The sequence below is a fragment of the Lolium rigidum genome, chromosome 5 (assembly GCF_022539505.1).
Source record: "Lolium rigidum isolate FL_2022 chromosome 5, APGP_CSIRO_Lrig_0.1, whole genome shotgun sequence".
In the NCBI taxonomy this organism is placed as follows: Eukaryota; Viridiplantae; Streptophyta; class Magnoliopsida; order Poales; family Poaceae; genus Lolium; species Lolium rigidum.
In genome coordinates, this window is record NC_061512.1 from 260,872,087 (window position 1) to 260,890,468 (window position 18,382).

The 18,382-nt window shown below is 44.8% G+C and overlaps 3 protein-coding genes, 1 long non-coding RNA gene and 1 pseudogene across 7 annotated transcripts; 1 reads left to right on the forward strand and 4 right to left on the reverse strand.

Annotated features, from left to right (window-relative positions):
- Positions 1-2,787: 2,787 nt before the first annotated feature.
- LOC124651889 (protein NLP1-like) lies at positions 2,788-8,162 on the forward strand. 3 transcript variants are annotated; one of them, XM_047190907.1, is made up of 6 exons: positions 2,788-3,007; positions 3,135-3,214; positions 3,327-4,081; positions 4,258-4,305; positions 4,934-5,801; positions 6,548-8,162. In XM_047190907.1, the coding sequence occupies exons 1-6, from the start codon at positions 2,979-2,981 to the stop codon at positions 7,423-7,425; spliced, it is 2,658 nt and encodes an 885-aa protein (XP_047046863.1). In that variant the 5' UTR covers positions 2,788-2,978; the 3' UTR covers positions 7,426-8,162. The 3 variants fall into 3 exon arrangements, with proteins under 3 accessions (XP_047046863.1, XP_047046862.1, XP_047046864.1); XM_047190906.1 differs by having other exon boundaries at positions 2,789-3,214; XM_047190908.1 differs by lacking the exon at positions 3,135-3,214 and having other exon boundaries at positions 2,789-3,007.
- Positions 7,801-9,114, reverse strand: LOC124651890. The gene is made up of 3 exons (XR_006987524.1): positions 8,723-9,114; positions 8,577-8,632; positions 7,801-7,983 (listed from the first exon to the last, which is right to left on the reverse strand). It is a non-coding gene; the product is annotated as an uncharacterized LOC124651890 (long non-coding RNA).
- Positions 9,115-10,372: 1,258 nt separating this feature from the next.
- Positions 10,373-11,273, reverse strand: LOC124651201 (U11/U12 small nuclear ribonucleoprotein 31 kDa protein-like). The gene has a single exon (XM_047190329.1). The coding sequence runs from the start codon at positions 11,265-11,267 to the stop codon at positions 10,479-10,481; it is 789 nt and encodes a 262-aa protein (XP_047046285.1). The 5' UTR covers positions 11,268-11,273; the 3' UTR covers positions 10,373-10,478.
- A 3,263-nt stretch (positions 11,274-14,536) lies between these two features.
- On the reverse strand, positions 14,537-14,897 carry LOC124657545 (annotated as a pseudogene).
- A 223-nt stretch (positions 14,898-15,120) lies between these two features.
- LOC124654630 (protein Rf1, mitochondrial-like) lies at positions 15,121-17,523 on the reverse strand. Of its 2 annotated transcripts, XM_047193622.1 has the most exons (3): positions 15,671-17,523; positions 15,489-15,559; positions 15,121-15,370 (listed from the first exon to the last, which is right to left on the reverse strand). In XM_047193622.1, exon 1 carries the CDS (start codon positions 17,502-17,504, stop codon positions 15,765-15,767), a length of 1,740 nt encoding a protein of 579 aa, XP_047049578.1. In that variant the 5' UTR covers positions 17,505-17,523; the 3' UTR covers positions 15,121-15,370; positions 15,489-15,559; positions 15,671-15,764. The 2 variants fall into 2 exon arrangements, with proteins under 2 accessions (XP_047049578.1, XP_047049577.1); XM_047193621.1 differs by having other exon boundaries at positions 15,121-15,559.
- Positions 17,524-18,382: the final 859 nt, after the last annotated feature.

The window sequence follows — 18,382 nt, forward strand, 5'->3', positions numbered from 1 at the left end:
AGTCTTTTCTTGAACACCAGCCCTGAACAAGTACAACGACTGTACAACGTTATTGAACAGCTTCAATATAACACTAGAATACTAAGAAGTGGTGTAGCCTCTGAAACTCACAGCAGAAAATGCAAATCATTCACGCAAAGTTAACTGCTAATCAACAATGGCATCAATATTAGTTTTACATGTTCCAACGCCGAGATTGGATCCGTGTTGGAGGTGACTCCTCGTGGGCCCCAGTGCATTAGGTAGACGTTTTAGAGTGGGCCCACCGACTGGAGAATTTTAACAACAAAACCGGTATCTGATTGGTGGGGAATTAAGAAGACCTCTCCATAGCTGGTGGAGGGGAGCTGATGTGTGTTGGCATGCCACTAAAGAAGAGCAAAGCTTTTGGTCAAATGTGTATGAGACAGGCAGAAATAGATCTATTAGCAGTGGGTGGGCTATAGGGTAGTGACTGAACCATTATATTTAGGAGGGAAAGCAAGCAGAGAAAAGTGGGACACTCCATTTGTTTTCTTCCGAGTGATGTCAGGTTATAACATATAGATGAGCGTTTGTGCTGGCTTGCAACTAGTGTCTTCTCATATTGATCCAAGCAACTATATGTATGCAGCAGCAAACAAATGCTGACATAAACAAGCGCATGTGGGCACCAGAAAACAGATTAGTTCAGAGGAATACAAAAATAATAATGGGTGTACTTCTATGCTCCTAGAATTTTCAATGAGAGAAATCAAAGTACGAACAAAGTGAGCTAGTCTAACCTTCATTTCAATTTACGCTTTGATTTTTATAAAAAAAAAATAGAACAGGAGCAGATTCAGATGTAAAATGGGAAGAGAAAGGTTCAAAATTTTATAAGTAGCTCCAGTTGTATTGTGGTGGTGGTGCCTTCGTTGCACTGCCAAGAGGCATCGAGATTCCTGGACATGTCATGGAATAATGAATCAAAGTGTATTCTAATGCGTTCGTCCCTGACCAGGGCGCAGAAGCACGTTACCATGAGAGGAATCAAGCAAAGTAATTATATTATGTGTAACAAATTAACATTCTGACAATCTTTAAAGCCCTTCCCCAAAGGGGAACAACCTCGGGAAGAAAAATCTATTGTCCTACCATAATCAACCTTCCCAATTGAACTTTGGTATTGGGGATCACATGTGTCTCCACCTAAACCACCATTATTTAGCTAATTAATTGATACTTGTTTCGAACAACTTCCTTCCTTTTCAATATTCCCAAGTAAACTACCATATACAACAAGAGAAGGTAAAGATCTAACTAAAAAAGATGATTAAACTAATGCACTAACCAATCCTATTTAGATACGTAACCAGCCGTACAAATGTAGCTTTACGAGATGCAATCCTGGGGACAAGAACAGTCCATATTTAATTATGCAAGTGTATCTGTCATCCCTAGAAAAGAAACTCTATTAGCTCATAAAGCATCTACGGCTAAAATAGTTTGGTGCCAGACAGTCAGCAACTCATATTTCAATTCAGGATCTGTGAAATTTCCTCACTATCGACAAAAAAAGTTGTCAGTGTTATATCTTATTTATTCTTCTGTTATTTAAGCATTCTTACAGGAAGGTATACAAGCATTTCTACACAAAAACATTTGGAAATGTGCAATCCTTTATTAGTTTCAATGTAGACAGAAAAAATTACTTGCCAGCTGAAAGTGCATCTTCAAATGCAATAATCATCGCAAAAGGATTTCCAGTGGACAAGTTTTCTTGTAATTAGTTTTTGAAGACCAACAGAATTTTTTCAAAGACTACGTTTCATGATGTAATTTGTTTTTTGAAGATTTTTTTTTAAGCTCGTCATGATGTAATTTGTTGCTAGAGGGGAATCATGTAGCGTGTGTACGCAACGGTGGTGGGAAGATACTAAAACTCCCAACCTTTCCAGATAATTGTACCGGAATCTGTGGTTCCCCGTGCATTGCATAGTGATGACAATTTTTTTAGACCCCACACAACTATATACTGGAATCTCCAATTAGTGCACCCTCCCTGATCCCCTCTATGCAATGACATCACTGATGTAAAACTTGTGGCCTACAATTTAGTGGTCTTGCATGTGGCCCTCTAACCAATAAGGACTGTTTCCACCACCAGCTTAACATAGGAAACCTCCTGAATGGTCACATCAGCAACCGTCACAACTCTCTGTAGAACTAAAAGATCTCACAATAATGTCCTAAAAACTTACTATGAGAATGCCACATCAATACACATGTAGAGCAGCAAGGCAATAAGCAACTACTTAAAAACAAAGCAATAATACAATCAGTTCCATGCTTTTTGGAAATAGACAGAATTAGTTCTGTTTAGCAAAATATCCCTCCTTGGTTTATCCCTGCCATATAACCACCCATGGTATACTGGTATTGCGAAAGAGCGGAAGATAGCTCGGTATAAATGATCTTTAAATAAAAATGTGAATTAGAAGGACTTATCAGATACGACACGTTCTAGCGTTATTTGTTTAGCTGCATCTAGATGACGTAAGACCCATTAAACACAACTGGTTGGAGATGCTGGTATCCTTCTCAGGCCACATAATTAGCCACAAAGTTGACTTTAATCTAGAAGTGGGTATAGTTGGATTCCTGTGTGGCGCTGGGGCCCCTCAGTGAGAGGGAAAGATTCTAAGAAATAAAGAAAATGGAAATGCTGTGGGTGGCTCCCACAGGCTTTGTTCTTACGACAAAGCCAGACAATGAAAGGCAGGAACAAAGCGAGGACAGGCCAAGCCAGGCCACGACAAGCATAGCCAATTTCTAGTTTTCCTTTTCCATCTCACAGCAGCAAGCAGGATTCAGCAGCGGAGGCGCGCCTCTGGAATGAATGGTGGGGGGCGTTCTGGTGGAGCACCGAACCTTTTCTAGAGCTGCTTGCTGCTAGGTGGAGGAGGCTGGCTAACACCGAGCTAGGAGGAAGAGAGGGAGGGGAAGACTCTCTTTTCATGACCAGAAGGGAGGCACACGATTACCAGTGAGCAGCTACTACCTCTATCAATCTCTTTCTTTGCTTCCTTTCTGCAGAAAATGATGTGTTCTCGCCTACCACCCGCACCCTGCAACCCAAACACCAGCACATCTGACACAAAGATCTTCCCTAGATTCCCATCCTCAATTTCTTGGCTCACCCAAGATGTTCATCATCCAACTATGCTTCTTGATTCCCAACAGGAGAGGACAAGTATTGTGACTGACTTGCATGCTATTTTGCTATCATCAATTCTAAGACTACCTATCTTTCATGGCTCTAAACACTGATGCAGTGTTATTATGGTGTCAAATTGTGTGATCAGGTTCTGAAGGAGGCTTTACCTGTATGGAAGACGGAAGAGGCGCCCAGCCCAGCATCTCCATGGCGCGCACCACGTCATCCGAGGGTGCTGCGGTTGACTTGGATCTCCTGGAGCAGCTGCTCTCCGGTGACAACGGCTGGCTTGAAGTGGCGACCAACGCTTCGCGCTCGTCCAACTACTTTGCTTCTCCTTCCACCTTCCTCTCAGATGCCACAGCCACCACCACCAGCATGCCGCCGACAAGTGCAAATAACACCTGGATGCACCCAAGCTCGACCTTCCGGCAACGGCTTGACCAAGCACTAGCATTCATCAAGGAGACGCAAAGAGACACCGATGTGCTCGTGCAGCTGTGGTTGCCTGTCAAAGGCAACGATGGGCAGCTGGTGTTGTCAACGACCGGGCAGCCATTCTCTCTTGACAAGAGCTCTGAGAGCCTCAGACGGTTCAGGGATGTGTCGACACGATACACGTTCTCTGCAGATGTTGCATCGGAGTCCTCACCGGTGCCGGTGGGGCTCCCGGGGAGGGTATTCATTGGCAAGCTCCCCGAGTGGTCTCCAGATGTTCGCTACTTCACCAGATATGAATACCCCCGGGTGAACGATGCCCAGTCCTTGAACGTCCATGGGACGATGGGGCTTCCGGTGTTCGAGCAGGGGAACTACACGTGTTTGGGTGTTATGGAATTGATCATGACTAAACAGAAGCTCAACTTCACATCTGAGATCAACAACATCTGCACTGCTCTCCAGGTATTGATGCCTCACTTAACCTGAAACTTCAAACATCAGTATGCAGCAAGTATAGTTGCAGAAAGAGCACATTTGTTGTAACCTGTAATTCACACAACTATTGTCTACAATACGAAACAATCAAGTTTTTTTTTTGTTCTAGAATTGAAATATTTTGATGGCCATTCTCTTTGCAGGCAGTTAACCTGAGAAGCACACAAGTTTCAAGCATTCCACGCGCAAAGGTAGGCAGCAAAATAAATTCAATACTACTGCATCAGAGCATTGAGTTTTTGTTTCCTGTTTTCATGAAAGTTTAGATTGGACCCTCTAGTACAATTTTTTTTATTTAACCTCCCAAATTTTGTTACTCAGAAAAATCACCCCATTAGCAGTGGTTTACAAAGCGTTTTAACCAATATTGGCCATTTACGTGGCATCCCAATCAGTGTTAGATCACCAAATAAAGCAGGACACACCAGAGAGGAGAAAGGAGAAAGAGAAGATAAATGCTTCTTCTTTGTTTCCTTTTTTGGTTATCTTACTGTATGAGATGGCTTTTCAGATGGTTCATTGTCTCCAGTCCAGTTAGATGAACCAGTAATAATACAACCATCATGGTCTCGTGGAGAAAATTGAACTAGTTTTCAGTATTGAGTCCTTGAGACTTGAGAAGGTTAAATAACAGTTCTGTAGTATAGCGTCACATTTATTATTTTGTGAAAGCAGAGGGTCTATGTAAAATACTAATTTGTCAACTTATGGTCTGCATTAACACAACTAACAGTAAATGTACATAAATACCTCGAGATGATATAATGGCACTGATATCTTCTCATGACTTCATGTCTGCTCTTGCTGATTATCAACCAGCTCAACAGTGCTTCCTACAGAGATGCTCTGCCAGAGATACTGGAAGTCCTAAGAGCAGCCTGCATCACCCACAGGCTCCCATTAGCTCAGACCTGGGTCACATGTGCTCAGCAAGGGAAGGGGGGCAGCCGCCACTCCGATGAAAACTACAGGTACTGCATCTCCACCATTGACGCGGCATCCTACGTCAATGATCCGAAGATGCAGAACTTCCATGACGCCTGCTCTGACCACCACCTTCTGCGTGGGCAAGGGGTTGCGGGGAAAGCCTTCACCACAAACCAGCCATGCTTCCTACCAGACATTGGATCTTCAACAAAACTGGAATACCCATTGTCTCACCATGCGAAGATCTTCAACTTAAAAGGTGCAGTGGCAATCCGATTGAGGTGCACACGCACCGGGACAGCGGACTTCGTGCTGGAATTCTTTCTGCCAACTGAGTGTGAAGCACTTGAGGAGCAGAAGGCAGTACTGGACTCCTTGTCGGGCACCATGCGCAATGCTTGCCAAACTCTACGCGTGGTTACAGACAAGGAGATGGAGGATGAGGCAATGCTTGAAATGAATGAGCTGAACTCGTTTGGTCCCCAGGGGAAGAACAAAGTTGAGTTGTCCTTTGGAGACAAAGCAACAGAACATAGAGAGGATGCATCTTGGACAAGTCTAGCAGGGTATTCACAGAAAGAATCAGATTTAGCTGAACAAAGTATCCATGGAGGGCAGAGTTCGTCTTTAGCTGGCATTCAGACATCAGCAGAAGGCAGCAAAGGAAAAAGGCGCACAAAGACGGAGAAGACTGTGAGCTTGCAGGTTCTTCGGCAGTACTTTGCTGGTAGCCTGAAAGATGCAGCAAAGAGCCTAGGAGGTGAGCGACAATAACTCCTCAAATAAATGCAAGATTTAGCTATGAATACGTTACTGTTTTAGTAGATACCACCATTTATTGAACTATAGTAATGCAAGCCATGGAGCCATCATACTAACCTGAATGCTCAATAAGATAATATTGCATCCACATTGTCATTTTTGCATGCACAAGAAAGTTAACCTCCACATGCACCTCTCGTAACAAGAGCTGAACATTCTTATCACCCTTTTAAGTGCTTTGTGTTGTTTCTCTTCAAGGGAAAGAGAAGGAAAAGTTTTATTGATAGTTCGCCCTATATATAGCACTTGTAGTAACATAAACATAAGGAGAAACTAAATGAGTATAAAACAATAGACTCAACTCTCAAGAACTTCCATAACAGATAACTTTACTATCTACAATTAGTTAGTAGATGTACTACAAGGCTTAGATTGATCAATGTATCGTAAGTCAATATATTCATTTGCTTGCAGCTAACAGAAACTTTACATGACAAAACAGTCAACTATATAACTGAGTTAGAAATATTGGTGCATTGCCTCCAATATACAGATTAGGGTTTATGTAAGACAAACTTGCCAGAAATAGGACCTAAAACTCATGTCTCCCAAGTTATGATCAAACTTTGTGTGTGAAAGATACTTGCACTATCACATATCTTTGATTTAGTAACAAACAAGAAAAGAAGAACTATATTCAGGTTGACCGGATATGTACTCACCATACTTTTTTCTCTTACGCAGTGTGCCCTACCACTCTGAAAAGAATATGCAGGACCCATGGCATAAACCGCTGGCCATCCCGAAAGATCAAGAAGGTAGACCATTCTCTAAGAAAGCTGCAACAGATCATCGATTCGGTTCATGGAGGAGAGACGGCTTTCCAACTTAATACCCTGTACAAGGATCTCACAAACACCCCTGTATCATCTGATAACAATTTGTCAGCAAGCATCACAGTTCCTCCAACTCAGCAGACCAATCTTAACGATTTTGAAAAGCACCAACACCACAGGCTAGGCAACAATGTACCATCAACCTCACACTCACATTCATCATGCAGCCAAAGTTCTGATTCAAGCCCGTCCTGCAGTGGTGGAGCAACACAACATCAACCATCGTATGGGGTTGATTTGATGAAGTCTGGAAGTCCTATGAAGCACAGCCCCGTCCCGACCCTGCAAACAGAAAATGGCACATTAAATGGACATTTCTCAGTTCAGGAGGCACCAAGAGATCTTTCTCATAATGGTAATCAAGAGGCTATAGGCGGACAGCATTATTCTCAGAGCCTATCACCCCCCAAACAGAATACGGATGTAGATATGAGAGTAAAGGCCACATTTGGCTCAGAAAAGGTCAGATTCAGATTGAAGCCTGAGTTAGGCTTTCAAGAACTGAAGCAGGAGATGGCAAGACGTTTGGGTATAGTAGACACAAGTTCTATGATTGTTAAGTACCTGGATGATGATTCAGAGTGGGTCTTGATGACATGTGATGCAGATTTACAAGAGTGCCTTCATGTATATAAACTAGCAAATATCCAAACTGTCAAAGTTTCAGTTCATCTAGTTGCTAGCCCAGAAACAAGGGTCACTATTGGTCACACTGGTTTGTCATGAAGACACCATATGCCTCACAAGCTTGTCAGATTTAATTAGAAATCTACGAAGAAGCAGTGCTTGGTTTTACCCCAGGGAAACCCAGAAAGAATTCTTGGTACCGCAGGTTATGTGCCAAGTAGCATTACCACACCTAGTTATGATGATGGATTAACTTTTGATTTGATTCTGAGGTTAGGAGCTGCTGATGACATTAGAATATTTGACTATGGGAAAGCCAGTTTTGAAAATTAGGATACACTGAAAAAATCATGCATTGACTTGTAAATACTCTCATTGATGCGCCCCAAACTCTGAACGACAGTCCAACTTGATTAAGTTGATATGGTGAAATGTATCTATGTAAGGTTTGCTCCAGATACCTTTTGGTTCTTGGAATGTTGATGTGCAATAATCCTCAATGGCCTGTGTCTGATTACTGATCAACTTCAGTGCTCCCTTCAGAGGATATTACAGCATTCAACCCCTCAACCAAGTTACCAGCACCAACGCTTTCGAGTTATTCAGCGTGCTTCATCATTCAATGGGCATGGAGCTCTGCTTTTCAAACAAAAAGTTCTGCAGTAATTATTCTGGATTAGTTCTAGATATTGGAGGATTAGGATATTTTGTTCAATTTGTTTTTCCTGAAAAAGTTAAATATGTACGGTACACTCGTACCACATGAAGTGTCTCTTGAGAAAGACAATGTACAGACTACATTTGTTTTCTTTAAGAAGTTCGAAATTTATCAACTATATGGTCGATATCAATACGCAGATTGAACTACATCAGTGATCTAGCAACTTTGAGCATGAAAGAAGTTTGTCCTGTTAGTATGCCTAAAATGCAACTGACATTAAAAATAACCAGTTCATGTGCTTTTGTAATTAACTGATGAGTAATTTTGAGATGTTTGGAGAACAAGAATGGAACATATATGGAACAATTTATTTTTCATCGTCCCCCCTGTTGATGATCCAAACTACACGACTGGAATAAGAAAAGTAACAAGTATGTAGCTTAGTGATTAGACATACTAAATGCATAAGTAGATGCAACCACAATACAAACAAGTATGGAAAAACCTACATCTGTGGATGCAACACAACTGTTCTCACAGATCTGATGGATAATTTCTCACTGAAAAGTTGACAGTTTAGAAATAATACCTCTACATTATCCACCAATAAGGTCAAACAACATAGAAGGTACATCATATCATCTCCTGAAAATGTGTTTCTAGAACTGAGATAATGGTTCCAAAAGATAAAGTACAAGAAATGCAACAAAATCATTTCAGATGACTGAGATTTACTTCTCTAGTTGATTTGTCGTTTATGGTTTAGCCGTTTTCATAAGCCTTCCAAGCGTATCAGCCAGGACATGCTAAACTTTCGTTACTGACCTCTGATGTTAGAGACATGCATGTACTGAAATTCACCTATCCTCCACATCCCAAAAGACAAACCAAACACAGTAGCATTGAGAAAGCAAGTGAGGGACAATGGGAGGCCATCCCTACACTGTCAGATTTATACTTAGGTCCTCCAACCAGGATATCAACGGCTCATTTTCAAACACCATTCATTCTTGACTGACAGATATCTCCCTGTCAAGTTAAAGGCCATCAACCGGAGGGTCAGGGACCAACCAATGGAAGTTGCCTGACACTATTGTCAATATTTTCATCAGGCTCGGTTCCACAATCTTGCATGAAAGCTTGTTGTGAATTCTTGTCCTCTTTAATGCAAAAAGGTAAGTCATTACTTCTTAACAATTTAGCACCAGAACAATAATAAGCTGAAGTCACATTCAAGTGTCAATACTGCATCAAGTATAATGGCAGAGTGACCTCAAGTGGCACCATTGCAACCAAGGACTTCGACAATGATGGCAGTGGCGAATTCCCTGTGTATGATTCGCTGTGCATACTATGAGCCTGCGAGCAAACAAGAAAGGACTCACAGCCTTGCCATATCCTGAGAACTGCTCTTGTTCCAAGCTCACCATAAGACACTTGATGGGGTCCTCCACTTCTTGAGTCTCAAGGATAGACATGCAGGTTAAGCCAAACTGTCCTTTAGAGAGAAGGCAGACCGTGTCTCCAACTTGATGCCAAGCGTAACATTAGAATTCAGGTGCATCTATATGGATCTCCAGGGCGTCAGTATCAAACAGAGGTGCCCAAAAGTTCCAGGGCAGATATTGAAATGGACAGAAGAAATGCAATTGTGAACAAGATGCAAGTATATAGTTGTACTTGTATCCACAAAGTGAAACACCCCTGTGATCAACTAGAACAAGCAGAATGGACAGCAGGCACGATTATAACAGAGCATGACCTGTTTTCATCAGATGGTGAGAAGTACGGCTTCAAGAAATGAACTGCGTCTTTACTTTATAAATTAAACTAAAGAGAAATATTCAAATATGGCTCCAATTTAAATAAAGAGATAGACTCAAATATGCTAACTGCTAACCAAAAGTTGTACTTTATAACATTTTCTGCCTCTGTGTTTCTTAGATTATTAGTGTCTTGGCACGATGACTTGCTGCACCAAATTCTTCCTCATGCAATATGGTGGGCTAACCCGAGAGGGTTAAGATTCACAGCACACAGATATAAGAGGGCAAATTAAGGCAACTGGGGTATGCATATTACAGATGGAATTCAACCGAGCACACACTGCTAGCAACCTTTTATAGTCCGCGACAAGCTACAGGAAGCAAAATACAGTCCTTATCAAGAAAACATGGATATCAGGACACTGGCACTAGTTCATTAATAATCTACACTCTCCACGATCCTAAACAGAACAATGCAAGCATAAGCGAGATGTAAAAAAAAAAAATTGAAATTATTTATGCGAATGAACATATTGTGGCAGGTCAAAATAAGCAAACCAGGGAAATTGTTCATACCTAACAAGCTTGTAGAAACGTGGGCACAGGTAATGAGACAAGGTTTGCAACATGAAATTATTCATTGATCAACTGATAAAAATCCATGGAAACTGGGATACAGAAGACACTATCTCACAAGAAGGCTAGAAACCACAGTCTGAAGAAACTCAGTCAGCATCCTCGTCGCTCTCGTCACTGAAGTAGCCTTTCCGCTTCTCCTTCCTCGCCGCCTTCTCGGCCGTCTTCTCGGCCGCCTTCTCCTCCTCTCCCCTCGTGTCCACCACCGACGCCCACCTGTCGTCCTCGAAGGCCGCGGCGACGCCGTCGTCATCGTCCGACTGCCAGGAGGGCCCGTCTCGTTCGCCGCCACCGCCCCCGCGTCCGGCGCCGGCGCCACGGCGCGACTTCTTAGAGGGCGGCGGCCTGTCGCGGGGCCCGAGCTGGTTGCGGGGGCACTCGTAGGAGAGGTGGCCCTCCCCGCCGCACTCGTAGCAGTGGGACTTGTCGCGGTACTCGCGGCGGCGGATGAACTGCGCGGCGCGGCCGTTGTCCTCGGCGATGGAGGCGGCGAGGGTGCGGCCGTTGAGCAGCTTGCCGTGCATCCCGGCGGCGGCGGCGGCGGCGTCCTCCCGGCGGACGAAGAGGACGAAGGCGACGCCCTTGCTGCGGCGGGAGGCGCGGTCCTTGAGGACGGTGACGCGGGCGACCTTGCCGAAGCGGGAGAAGAGGGTGTGCAGGTCGGAGTTGGTGAGCGCGAAGTCCAGGTTGGAGACGTACACCGTGGACTTGGACGGCGCGAGCCCGCCCGAGCCGCTGCCGCCGCCCCTGCCGGGCTTGCCGCCCCCTCCGTGGGCGCCGGAAGCGCCGGCGGCGGCGGAGGTGGGCAGCGGGTAGCGGTAGAGGAAGCTGTCGTCCTCGCCGTCGGAGTCGGAGCCCTGCCGCCGCCGGCGAGACATTGTTAGCTATTTCCCCAATTCCCCACTTCCGAGAGGACGCCATATGTTTTGATGGGCTGAAGCGTTAATGGGCCCGTAGATGAGGAGAACCGTAAAAATGGCAAACGTGGGCTAAAATGTGCTCATTTTGGGCCGTGTGAAAGATATACTTTTTTTTCCGAGCGCTGGTCGTGTGTGACTGAATGCACATTGCCCTGATCCACTAGTCCAGCTTTATGATGCTCAAAAACAAAAACAAAACTGGTCCAGGTTTATTGTTGCTCAAAAAAAAACTAGTCCAGGTTTATTATTTTTTCGCGAGAAAGATTCGGATCTTCTATAGAAGATCACGAAGAGTACAAAACACCTCAAAGATAATAAAAATTACACTGAGGTTCTTGGACAACCTAACCACCACCGTTACGAGAGCGAGCCGGTGACGCACCAATGTCGCCACTCCCCTACCGGAGCCGGCCTGGCGTTGGTGATGACAGTCGGGAATTCTTCGTACGCGTGCCCCTAAGGAACGGCGCCCCAGAACCGAAGTCGTCGCCACTGAACCCTTCATTTGATCCAAATCTTGTAACACCAAACCTGCAGCACAAATAGACTAACCGAGATCCACCACTCCATGGAAGCGTCGATAAGACAATTCCCCACCCTCCTCGATGATACCGACGAGATCGCTGCCGACGAGGTGGATGCGGAGGCGGGAATACCTTATTCTTGTCTTGGACGGCGTTGCCATAGCCACCATAATGTCGCTACTGGTTGACCAAACTCTAATTTTAGGGACCTTGATATAGCGTCGAGAGCAGGTCTGAGGTCTCCAGTTCTCCACACCTTTCCGCTGCCAGAGCGGCAAGCAAAGGAGGTGGGGACCCGTCGATTCCCTACCGGAGACGGAGGAGACGAAGCAGATGGCGACAACGGCTAGGGTGGAACCCTAGATCCGCCTCTTCCTTTCTAGCGTTTTTTTTTAATTCAGATTTATTAAATAATCACCCGTTGATTGTCAAAGACAAAATAGAAAGAGAGTCTCATTCTCATCACACGATTCAGAGTGGAATCTCGTGTCACCATTATCGCGGGTGATGCATATACAAAATTTAGTCTATATGAGCAAAAATATGCATACGAAATTTAGTCAAGAAGTGCAATTAAGTTAATGGAAACACATGATCTCTCCTCTCGAAGGAAGAATGTTGACCTTTGAGGATTACAGAACGCTGATTGACTAATGTGAACAGGATGATAATCCTAGAAATCCGTTTTGGAGTGGCTCTTCTGATTCATCACAGGACCGCATGGAACTTCGCGCCGTCCAATCCGGTTAATCAGCAATAAGTGGCACCCGTTTACCAGCAACTCGACTGTGATCACACTGTGTATTTAAACCACCCTCGACCTCCTCAAAACCCTCCCCAGTCCCCGCACAACCAAAGCTTGCAACCTCTCAAGTCTGAACTCAGCCATGGCAACGGTGACGAAGCTCTCACCTTCTTCTTCTCTGATCCATTCATGTTACTCTGCTGCTCTCATCAGACCTTAACCAGATAGCTTTTGAATCTTCGCAGGACGGAGCCGAGAACAGGCAGTTCAGCCTCCAGGTTGACATGCAGTGCCGGTGCATGGGGTGCGTTAGCAAGGTCGAGAAAGCCATGGCCTCCATCGGGAGCTTCAAAGGTACACGCAGCCTCCCTGACCCCTCTTTGATTTGTTCTTTCTTGGAACGTTTTGCCTGATTTTTCCTTTGGTTCAACAGGAGTCGAGAGATCGGTGGGAGATGTCGACACTGGGGTTGTTGCTGTGGCAGGGAAGGTGAATCCGGCGGAGCTTCGCCAGTGGCTGAAGAGGAAGACAATGAAGGATGCCAAGATCGTTTGCCCTGATCCACCAGTTGAGAATCGTAATCAGGTACTTACCCTCGTCTACTAGGGCAGAATGAAGAGCGTTACTGTGATGTTCTTGGCTTTACAAATGAATGTATCCACTGGAAAAATGGCAAGAAGGATCATGTTTATTTTGTGCTTAGCAGATAGAAAATACACATATCAAAGGGCATGAAGTAATCAAATCTTAAAATATATCGGGCTAAAAGCCATGTAAGAACTGATAATCCACATGTCAAAAACTGAACTTGAACGGCTGATAGTTTTTTAACACTTCAGAGAGTGACTGGTTCTGGTTACCTATTTCCACAGTGATCATGTGCACTGTGTGCTTGCTTGCTAGACAGATGGAACAAAAGATCAAACTCTATGAAACAGAACATGATGAAAAGGTATTGGGAAAAAAAAACCATGTAAAAATAGAAACATGACAAAAAGGTTTCGTATTTCCAAAGTGATTTCCACACCTCTAATTGAACCACTATCTGCTTGCAGAAAATGATATTGGTTCTGGGAAGCAGTTCAAGAATGGGGCACACTGCACCTTCAGCTCCACCATCACCAGATAACGTGTCCTGTGCTCTAGCACCATCAGGAGTTTGGTCTGACCATGAGGATGTGCATCTGATTGAAGAGAAGATCAGGGATCTCGAGAAGGTCAGGGATACGCTGAAAATCAAGAACCTGAAGAACGAGCTGACTGTGGCCAAGTATGAGCTCAGACAGTCCAGGGAAGTGATCAGCAGTAGCAAGAAGACTCTGCTAGATAGTGCTTTGAGTCAGCTCAAAGCGTACGAGAAACTTGAATCACTCGGTTGCTCGCTATTTGACTGAGCATATCCAGTTCATGGTTTCGCTATTAAACTTCATTGTATGGTCGGTGTAAACCCTTATTGTTAGTATGCAAATGGTAACTTTCCTGAGTTTCTATGCACCTCTGAAGCCTGATGTACCGTTGTTTGAAGTGTGAACTAGCCATGGGCATGGGGTGTAAACTCTATGCCACTATAGCAGCGAGATCTTTTGGTATATTTGTCACTGCATATCATCTACACTTGACCAAAAATCTGATTCAGGTAGACTGCAAGGTTCGTTCTGTTTACATAGAAGCTAAATAAATTTCAGTGGTGACCTTGCAACACAGCAAACAATATGTATCATGTGTCTCTATAGGTGGCCAATTCTCCATGTTAAATAGCATTAACATGTAGTACTCCGTATTAAACTAACTGAGAGGTGAGAACTAGAACAGTTCAGTGGCATGAGACAACATCAGCAGAATGACATGGTACACTCAAATAGTAACTGAAGTATAATGGCTTGAGGCAACATCAGCAGAACAGAACTAGAAGTAGAATTGAGGAACGCACTGAACACTAATGCCTGCCTGTCAGTCAGTCAGACATGCCGGCGGTGGTCACCGTCGTCGTCGACGCGGAGGTTGACCGCCGTGGTCGCGGAGCGCGTTGAGGATGGCCCAGACCTTGGTGCGGTTCTTGAAGCCCTTCGTCTGGACCTCCTTGGCGGCGGCGGCGTGGATGGGCTCGCTGGCCAGGCCGTCGACCCGGAGGCGCATGGCGAGCACCTCGCCGACAGCGGCGGTGGCCTTGGTGTTGCAGGCGCGACCGCACTCCAGCCCGTCCCGGAGGGGCTTCTCGATGGAGGAGGCGGTGACCAGCACGCGGCCGCTCTGCCGGTCCACCAAGTTGGCCGTCCACTCGGAGGCGCATGGCAAGCACCCGGAGCCTTTCCAGTTCATGGTTTGAGTGTTAGCTAGTATGCAAATTAGAACTTTCTTGAAGTTTTCAATCATCTCTCAAGCCTAATGTATTTTCGTTTGAAGTGTCAAGTGTGAACAAGCCATGGGAGTAGGTGGCGAATTTCATGCCACCTCATCAGTGACCCTGATTGACCTTTTGGTATATTTGTTCAGAGCAGTTAATATGGTTAAAACCCCAGTAATATGGCACTAATGCGAATCCAGAGCAGCCATGCAGAATAACTTAAGGTTGTCTTCCAATCATGTCTACTTCTAACTCTAAGAATCATTGCCCAGTCCTAGTTCATCAGAACCAAACAAAGAACTAACACAGGATTGGTGTACACGAGATTAAATAGCTTTCTCTTAGCCTCCCTCTTGACGAAGAACACAGGAAAAGAGCGTCCCATGGTGTCAAAGAATCACACTACAGCTTGTCTGGAACCCAATGGTTATGATGTCATTCTCCAGCTCTGTGAGCAATGTGATGATGGCAGAGCAGGGTGCTACTATTCAGCTCATGTACAATTGTCAAATCACTAACATACAACCAAAAAAATAAACATCTTGTGGAACAACACATTTCAATACCTTGAACAATCACCACCAGTCACCAGAAGCCATTTTTGTAACAAATGTAATCAGTTGTACCTCTGATCATCCTACGAAAACAAAAAACAATATAAAAAATGATGTTCTTACTAATTCATCAATAGTTCACATTCCATAATTTCAACACATTGGAATATGAGAATAAAGAATCAGGTACTAACTTTGTACTCGCAGCAGCCTGCATTTCTTGTACCAGCAGAAATGACTCATTGCAATGAAAATCTTAAGCATGCCTTTCAAGGGTTTAAGTACATGTCAACTGTGGATGTCTCCTTCCAAAAACTGATACCTTTCTGGGAGCAAATCTTTGTGCTTATGGTATATCCCTTTCCTTGAAAAGAGAGTTATCAACAGGGAAATAGTTGAAGCTTCAAGCGACATGCTTTTCCCATCAACTCTGGACATATAATTGATGGCCCTGACTATTTCACCTTTATTCAGTAACTTTCTGATAATAATATTTAGCATACCAGAGTTGGAAGCACAACCACTCCTCTCCATTGATGAAAATATACTGTCAGCTTTTTCTATCAATCCTTTTTCTATAAGGTTTGACATCATCGTAGTGTACGTTATAACGGTAGGTACCAATCCCTTGGCTGGTATTGCAGCAAACAAATTCTGAGCTTGCTCTATTCTTCCAACTTTAAACATTGCATCAATTATAATAGTTAGACTTCTAATATCAAACTTATGGTTCATTGCTCGCAACTTGTCAAACATCATGACTGCTTCATCGGCACAACCATTTTTACAAAGCCCACTGAGAATTATATTGTATGTATCAATGGACAATCTCACTCCACTTTTGTCCATCTCATGGAACATTTCCTTTGCAGCAACAGTTCTACCAGCCTTAAATAATCCATCCATTATGATGTTATAAGTAAGAGTATCCGGTTTAGTTGACATACATGACATTTTTCTGAATAGAGTCAATGCAGCATCCACCATTCCTGCTTTAAAGTATCCATCAATAAGTGTATTGTACGTAATGGCATTAGGCTGAATGCCAATCGATACCATATCATCACATAATCTAGATGCTATCTGCATCTTGCCAACCAAGCAGTATCCATCAATCAGTGAACTAAATGTGATAACATTGGGCTTCTCACCTATATGTATCATAAAGTCAAAGATATCTTGTGCATCTGTCACCCTTCCTTCTTTGCATAGGTTGTTCACTATTGAGGTAAAGAACATAACGCCAGGACAACGGATGCCTTTTTCCTTCATTTCATGAACCAATTCTTTAGCTCTCAGTAAATCACCATGTGTACAATAACCCTGAATCAGGCAGCTGTAAGTCGGTATATTCGGTGGTACCCCCATATCAATCATCTGGTTGAATTGTTGAATAGCATCATTCATCCTACCCTTTCTGCAAAACGCATCTATCATGGCTAAATAGGTCACAACATTCGGTTTCACTCCCTGTTTCTGCATGTCTTCAAAGATAAGAAAGGCCTCATCCACCAATCCACACTTAGCATGTGCACTGATCAATATGTTGAAAACATATTGGTCAGGTACAACACCTCTTCCTACCATCAAGTTGTAGAGATTATTCATATCAACGAGGCTTCCTTCTGTAGCGTACCCGTGAAGCATGGTAGAGTATGCCACGATATTCGGTTTGAGGCCCTTCAGAATCGCGCAATCCAGAATCTGTCTAGCTTCTTTGCTTCTTCCACGCTTGCACAACACATTAATCATCGAGGTAAATGTCACCACATTAGGAACAACGCCCTGCTGCACCATTTCATGGAATAGGTTGCTTGCCGTGCTGAATTTACCCTCCTTTAAGAATCCATGGATAACCGTGGTATATGACACCACGTTAGGGGAGCAGCCAGCTTCTTGTTTTGCAATCATCCGGAGTAGCTCGAGCGCATGCTGGCTCCTGCTATCATCACATAAACCCTTGATAACCGTGTTGTATGAGATGGCATCAGGCACGCAGCCCAGATGCGGCATCCTGTGAAGCAGCATGTCCAGAGCCTCATCTGTCTGCTTTGCGCGGCAGAGCACCTTGAGGAGGATGCCAACGATAACGATGTTTGCCTTGAGGCCCGCCCTGAGGAAGTGGCCGAAGAAGGCAAACGCTAAGTCTTGATGCCGCGCGCGGCAGCAGCAGTCGAGCAGGATGCCGTACGTGTGGACTGTGGGCGGCGGCACCGGCGCGCCATCGCCTCGTGGCATGCGGTTGAAGAGGGCGAAGGCGAGCGATAGGCCGTCGCTGCAGGCGGTGGAGGCCGGCGCGCGGGCGAGGGCAGCGAGAAAGCCGTTCAGGGCGCCCGCTGGTACCAGAGTGTCCTGGTGGAGCAATTCGTCGAACACCTCGTGTGCGTCCTGAGGGCTGAGCGTCCCGGAGCAGGCGCGCTCCGTGGCCGCGGCAAGGGCGACGTGGGGAGCCTGGCGTGAGGGCAGCGAGGTGGATGTGGAGGAGGAGCGGCGGTGGAGAAGGAGCATCGGAGCGGACGAGTGGAGGCGAGACATGGTGTTGGCCGAGCGACACGGCGGCGCTCACAAAGAATGGAGTTTCACTTGAAAGCGGACACCAGGAGCACGGAGTGAGGGCGGCGATGGCGGCGAGGTGGAGGTGGAGGAGGAGCGGCGGAGGAGTTGGCCGAGAGACACGGCGATATTCTGCGGAGGCGGCGACTCTGCGGGGCGGCGCTCGGAAAGAATGGTGTTTGACTTGAAAGCTGTACTATCCTGTAGGGACGAGTAAATAGTTTGATGGAAAGCAACGAGTTAAATTCAGTACTTCTCCTTGATCAATTCCAAAGGATTTTTCTTTCTTTTGAATCGGATTGATTCTACTATATACCTCATCTTAAAGCAGCTCGTAAATATGCGTAATAAAT

What these genes read in the sequence shown, in the direction of transcription:
- LOC124651889 (XM_047190906.1), top strand. Translation starts at nt 3,061, where the DNA reads ATGATGTGTTCTCGCCTACCACCCGCACCCTGCAACCCAAACACCAGC. An exon ending in ACATCTGCACTGCTCTCCAG is followed by an intron (nt 4,082 to 4,257) that starts GTATTGATGCCT and finishes TTCTCTTTGCAG; the next exon opens with GCAGTTAACCTGAGAAGCAC. An exon ending in TGCAGCAAAGAGCCTAGGAG is followed by an intron (nt 5,802 to 6,547) that starts GTGAGCGACAAT and finishes TCTCTTACGCAG; the next exon opens with TGTGCCCTACCACTCTGAAA.
- LOC124651201 (XM_047190329.1), bottom strand. Translation starts at nt 11,267, where the DNA reads ATGTCTCGCCGGCGGCGGCAGGGCTCCGACTCCGACGGCGAGGACGAC.
- LOC124654630 (XM_047193622.1), bottom strand. Translation starts at nt 17,504, where the DNA reads ATGCTGCTTCACAGGATGCCGCATCTGGGCTGCGTGCCTGATGCCATC.